This window comes from Lactuca virosa, chromosome 8 (genome assembly GCF_052849685.1).
Source record: "Lactuca virosa cultivar CGN04683 chromosome 8, Lactuca_virosa_CGN04683_v6, whole genome shotgun sequence".
In the NCBI taxonomy this organism is placed as follows: Eukaryota; Viridiplantae; Streptophyta; class Magnoliopsida; order Asterales; family Asteraceae; genus Lactuca; species Lactuca virosa.
The window spans coordinates 384,780,694-384,786,856 of record NC_136433.1 but is presented as its reverse complement, the minus strand read 5'-3'; the positions used below and the strand labels follow the sequence as shown (position 1 = coordinate 384,786,856).

The following is a 6,163-nucleotide window of genomic DNA, read 5'->3' as shown; positions in this document are numbered from 1 at the left end:
ACCTATAAGAGATGGTTACCAATGAGTAATATTTGAACAAAACATATAGCTTTGTTGATGTTTTTTGAACATACCAAACATGAATGATGTTTTTTGAACGATTTTGAAACATAGTTACCCTTTTGACTCATTTCCTCTTGTTTATTTCTTTTTAATTATTTTTACCGGTAATTGTCGGTTACCATTAGGTGAAATTTGAACAAATTATGTAGTTTGTTGGTTTTTTTGTACGAAGGATTTACTTTGATGGTATTTTTTAAACATAACAAACTTTTTTTTTTTTTTTTAACAATTTTGAAACATAGTTACCCTTATAAGTCATTTTTTTATTATTTATTTATTTATTTATTTGCATCTCTCGGTTAATATGAGTGTCTTTGTGTCTTTAGACGTGGATCATTGCGTACTGGGCCCAATGGACCTAGTCTGTTACTAATTTACAGTTCGAGTTTGGGCCTTATTTATTTCTTGAATTTTCTGGAACTTAGAAACTTGGAACTTCGAAGTGAAAAACACCCTTCACATTACTGTCCTAATTCCTCTACGATCGAAAGAGAAAGATGGCGGAGATGGCTGTCGGCGGCGACATTCCAACGAATAACACAATATACATCAACAATTTGAACGAGAAAACAAAGCTTGATGGTATTCGCTATTCTTTTTGTCCATTCCCTAACTTGTAATGTTCGTTTGCCCTATTTGTTCTCCTTTTAAAACCTTTTTTTTATCTTCATGCATGAAAATTGGTGTGTTTTCATACATTTTAGTTGTTCATGACCTAAATACGAGCAATTGTTTTTCCAGAGTTAAAGAAATCGCTGCAAGCGGTGTTCTCACAATTCGGCAAAATCCTGGAGATACTTGCGTTTAAAACCCTAAAACACAAGGGTCAAGCGTGGGTTGTTTTTGAGGATGTTTCATCTGCCACCAGTGCTCTCAAGCAGATGCAGGGTTTTCCATTCTACGACAAACCTATGGTGTGTTTAATTCAATTGCCTTTATCTCTTCTTCATTATTTATCACAACACAGTACCTCATGCTTAACCCGTATCTAGAAACCAAGCTAAATTTCTAAGTTTAGAAAACACTTCTTTTTATTTGTTAGTCACCTGTATTTCTTTTCATCCTGTTGTATCTTCAAACTTTCAAGCTTATTCATTGTAAAATTCAGCAAAAAGTGAGTGTTTTCTCTAGCAAATGCTCTGTAAACTCTAATACATTTTAGAAGTTTATTTTGCTTACCTTCTTAGGGACAGTATACTTACAGAAGTTCTACAATCCAGTTCTTACTTTCTGTGTCTGTTATAAGGATGTTTAACCAATGAGAGAAGGGGTGATCATAATCATAATATGAAAACTAAATTTTTATTTTTTTAATTGTCTAAATGATCACACAGAGAATACAATATGCTAAAACAAAATCAGACGTGATTGCAAAATCAGATGGGACTTTCGTACCTCGTGAAAGACGAAAGAGGCATGAAGAAAAAGGTAAAAACATGATTTTTTTTTACATCTGTCAATTCCATATAAAATCTCAACATATTTGTTTTTACTTTTTTGTCATGCAATAGGAGGGAAGAGACGCAAAGGGCAACATGATGGTAATCAAGCTGCAGTTGGTGTAAACCAAGGTTATGGTGGTCCTCCTCCTGTAAGCATATGTTTCATAGATTTATTTATTTATTTATTTATTTATTAATGTTATATATGAATATGTTTGTTTTGTTTTGATGCAGTTATCACAAATACCATACATGGGTGGTGGAGCAAAATCCGGGATGCCAGAGGCACCGGCCCCACCTAACAGCATCTTGTTTGTCCAAAAACTGCCTCATCAAACATCATCCATGATGCTGCAAATGTTGTTTGGGCAACACCAAGGATTCAAAGAAGTAAGAATGGTGGAAGCAAAACCAGGGATTGCTTTTATAGAGTATGGAGATGAGATGCAGGCAACTGTTGCCATGCAAAGCCTTCAAGGGTTTAAGATTAATCCTGATAGCCCTATGTTCATCACTTATGCTAAGAAATAGAGTAGTAGCCACATTTGCTTGTGTTTCAACTTTGAACTCAAAAGTGTAAGATTTTTGTGTATTCTAGATTTTGTAGTCAATTACTACTTTATGCAACCTTTATTATTTAATCTATTTGGAAGATTTATTTTTTATTCAAAAAAGATTCAACTAAATTCAATAAAACAACAACAATATCCAAAAGACAAAACTGCAAATGGTCCCTGGGGTATGCATTTTTTTCGAGGTTTAGTCCAAATCTCGTTTCTTTTGGCTTCATGGTCATTTTAAGGTAGTTTGTTTGTGGTTTTGGTCCCTCGGTAGACTGAAATGAATGTATTGTCCTTCTGATTTATTTTTTATGTTTTTTCTATTTAATTTAAAATGAAAAAGAAAATAAATAATAAAGTTGTGCTCACCTCTCTCTCTCTCTCTCTCTCTCTCTCTCCATTTAGGATTTGAAGAAAAAACCCAGATTGATTTCTTCAACTCTACCTCTCCTTCGTCTGTTCTAAAACCTGCAACTCCTTCATCAGTTCTAAAACTTGTAACTCTATAACATTACAATGGGTGATATAAGGATGCACATCACTATCAAAGCTTGATCTTTTATATAAAACGAAAAAACTAAGCCCTCGATCGAGCCTTTTTTTTTTTTTTTTTTTTAAGTTTGACTTTAATTCCTACCAATTAGGGGAATCAGGTACATCTTGTTGGATGAGTTCAAAGTTCAAACTTACATGTTAATCAAATCCTCTTTCTACATGAACATCTGATCTGGGACGACGACGCGTGCTATGGAAACAGTTGAATCGATCTCACGCTGCAGTACAAACAAACGGAATACATCTCCGCCAAAAACGACTCCTCCCACCGCTTCCTTCGGCCTAATCTCAGCCACGCGCCGCCGTTTCTCATCATAAACACCGCAACACCTCTGTGAGTACGAGGCCATAGAACAAGGATTCAAGTTTGCTATAAGTTTTGATTTTTTGATTTTGATTTCTGAGTGGGATGTCAACCAGAGAACAGGGAAGTGAGATGGTGGGTTCGAAGGTCTACTATGGCTAACCTGGATCGTTTTAGTTTCGATTTTGGGTCGTTTTTCGTATTGTCATACCACCTGCACATGATTCAAGTTTCGTGTTCATCTTCTTCAGTGTCTGTCTCACACAATCAGTAAAGGAAAGAAAGAAAATAGGGTGAAGTGTATACAATCCAAATGCAAGAATCGAATATTTGAGAAGGGTAAATCGGATCTTTGATGGTGGAATCAAATGTTTGCAAGAAAGAAATTGCATCTCTAATGCCGGAATCTGATGCTGGAGAGAGAGAGAGAGAGAGAGAGAGAGAGAGAGAGAGAGAGAGAGAGAGAGAGAGGCCCAACTTTATTGTTTATTGTCTTTTTCATTTAAATTAAATAGAAAAAAACATAAAAAATAAATCAGAAAAGCATTACCCTTCATTTCAGTTTACCGAGTAATTTGATAAAAAAAAATAGCAATATATTTTAAAATTTTGTTCATTGATATGAATTTTGTGTTTTAATCGTTGTTTCAATCAATTGTTATCCATAATCACAGTTTGAAAGCTCGCCTATCTTCAAGAAAGGTTTGAAAGTCCTGTTTGATTCAAGAAGTGTTTACAAGGCCAAAATAAACAAAAAAATTACTACTAGTAGCTATAAGATAATCAAAAGAACGAAATTAAAGAAGTAAATACACATCTAAACCCTCTCTAATTCAGTATTGTGCTTCTCCAATTGGTCTTTTAACTCCTTTCTCCAACCTTGGATCCATCTTTCCTGTTTCTTGATAAGTTGGGTCTTTGTTTTCAGTTCTTCTTCCATCATCGCAATATCCTGCAATGCAATTTTATCAGGAATCAGTGTTAGATATGCTCATCTCTTTCATTAATTTTAAAACATTAAAAACAAATCAAATGGAGTAGTAAGTAGTAAACTACCTTTTGCAAGATTTCTTCTTTGGTTGGCTGATCTTCACGCTGCAGACTGATAAAGTAAAGTTGAAGTTTTTTGGCAGCCTCCATGAAATCTCTAGCATGTCTCTCCACATCAACTAACACACAAAGAAAATTTCTTCATATTGAACTGATTATTGATTCCAAAAGGAAACTAATAAACACATGAAAATGTTCCATAAAAAGAAAGAGAAAAAGCTTACTCTGATGTGAAGGGTGGGGAGATCGATCAATTGCTTGAAGCTCTCTTGCAGGAAGACATGGGAGTAAAGCAGCCTCCAATGCCATCACATATCCTATCATATCATCCTTTGCTGGAGATGGATGTGGAGGAGAATGCATCTGATTATCATGTGGATGTTGCTGCTGCTCATCACCAGCCATTTTTCTATCTCCCACTCTTAATTACAACACATACGCACCAATTACATAACAGATTTTTAAAGCAAAACATCGTATAACAGATTGCCCTAGAACGAAGGGAGTGAAAGTTGATCTGATTAATGGTGTCAATTTGAAATTATTGAGTTCAACAACCTTTCACAAAACCTAGATGCAGAGATTCTCAGGGCCATAAGGGAGGAGGGAGTCATTCCCTCCCAACCCACTGAACCCACTGCCACATCATTTTTTCTCTTTTATTTTTCTTCATCTTTCTGAACCCACAACACACGGAAATCCTATCTTTTTGAACCCACTCAATTAAAAAAAAATACAAAACAATCAAATGTAAAATCTTAATTAGCAATAGAGTTATCGGCGGTACCATTCTCGCTTCAACGAGTGGATTGATTGGTTTCACTAACCCACTTCATCATCTCTCTCTACTTTTTCTTTCTTATTTTCTCTTGTACCATGTGTTTTAAAACTTGTATTTTAGTTGTTTTGTATTTTTTTCAATTGAGTGGGTTGGATTTCCATGTGTTGTGGGTTGGGAAAGATGAAGAAAAAGAAGAGACAAAAATTGATGTGGCAGTGGGTTCGGTGGGTTGGGAGGGAACGACTCCCTCCTCCCTAAGCAGTTGTAAATGTAATGATGATTAGGGGGAAAACAAGCTTGCCTCTGCTGAAAATAAATATGTATTCTTTCTACATATCTGCCTCTTTGTCTAGGTTATGGCTTGATTGTTCAAAATCCGAATTCTTTTCAGGAACATCCGTAGAGGGTGTTTGGCTTAGCTTTTGTGGGGCAAAAGTCCTTTTTGTAAAATGACTTTTTACAAAAGTTGTTTTTTAACCTTCCTAAATGATTTCATTAATTTATCAAAATTCTAATCAAAACAGAAAAAATAGAATATCACAGAATATCAATTTCACAAATCGGTTACCTGTTAACACAAATATCATCCCTGAACAAAAAATTTCATCAGCTTCATATTTCATCAATTTCACTAATTATTAATCCATATTTCATCAAGTTCACAGAATAATCACTATTTCACAGCATATCAATTTCAGAAATCGGGAGGAACAAATCACAACATATCGATTTCAGAAATCGGGAGGAAGAAATCACAGAACAGTTCAAGGAAAATTCAAAAACTACATTTCTTTGCTACTGAAAATCGGAAATAGACAGGAAGATTTTGTAAAATCGGAGATCGGAAATCGCCTGGAAAGAAAACAAACCTGATCGGAGATGGAGAAAGAAGACGCCGGTGTTGCAGTGATGCAGGTCGCCGGTGTTGCAGGTCGCCGGTGCTGCAGGAACGATCGAGATGCGAGAGAGAAGAAAGTGACGCAGAGAACGAGAGAGTAGGGAATATGTTGTGAATGAAGAATTAACTAGGGTATAGACGGGGTATATTGGTAATTTAATATTTTTAGCCGTTGAAAAGTTGAAAATATGTTGTGAATGAAGAATTAATTAGGGTAGACGGGGTATATTGGTAATTTAATATTTTTAGCCGTTGAAAAGTTGAAAATATGTTGTGAATGAAGAATTAATTAGGGTAGACGGGGTATATTGGTAATTTAATATTTTTAGCCGTTGAAAAGTTGAAAATATGTTGTGAATGAAGAATTAATTAGGGTAGACAGGGTATATTGGTAATTTAATATTTTTAGCCGTTGAAAAGTTAAAAAAAGTGATGTGACTTTTTAAAAAGGCTCAATTTATTCTATTGAAAAAATCATTTATAAAAATCCTTTTCATTTAACCAAACATT

At 34.8% G+C, this 6,163-nt stretch overlaps 2 protein-coding genes across 3 annotated transcripts; one reads left to right on the top strand and one right to left on the bottom strand.

Annotated features, from left to right (window-relative positions):
* The first annotated feature begins 485 nt into the window (after positions 1 to 485).
* On the top strand, positions 486 to 2,150 carry U1A (spliceosomal protein U1A). The gene is made up of 5 exons (XM_079063193.1): positions 486 to 645; positions 805 to 977; positions 1,398 to 1,491; positions 1,575 to 1,654; positions 1,740 to 2,150. The coding sequence occupies exons 1-5, from the start codon at positions 561 to 563 to the stop codon at positions 2,034 to 2,036; spliced, it is 729 nt and encodes a 242-aa protein (XP_078919319.1). The 5' UTR covers positions 486 to 560; the 3' UTR covers positions 2,037 to 2,150.
* A 1,466-nt stretch (positions 2,151 to 3,616) lies between these two features.
* On the bottom strand, positions 3,617 to 5,777 carry LOC145134752 (mediator of RNA polymerase II transcription subunit-like protein). Of its 2 annotated transcripts, XM_079069588.1 has the most exons (5): positions 5,625 to 5,763; positions 5,057 to 5,237; positions 4,199 to 4,395; positions 3,981 to 4,093; positions 3,617 to 3,876 (listed from the first exon to the last, which is right to left on the bottom strand). In XM_079069588.1, exons 3-5 carry the CDS (start codon positions 4,377 to 4,379, stop codon positions 3,742 to 3,744), a joined length of 429 nt encoding a protein of 142 aa, XP_078925714.1. In that variant the 5' UTR covers positions 4,380 to 4,395; positions 5,057 to 5,237; positions 5,625 to 5,763; the 3' UTR covers positions 3,617 to 3,741. The 2 variants fall into 2 exon arrangements, with proteins under 2 accessions (XP_078925714.1, XP_078925713.1); XM_079069587.1 differs by lacking the exon at positions 5,057 to 5,237 and having other exon boundaries at positions 5,625 to 5,777.
* Between the last annotated feature and the right edge of the window lie 386 nt (positions 5,778 to 6,163).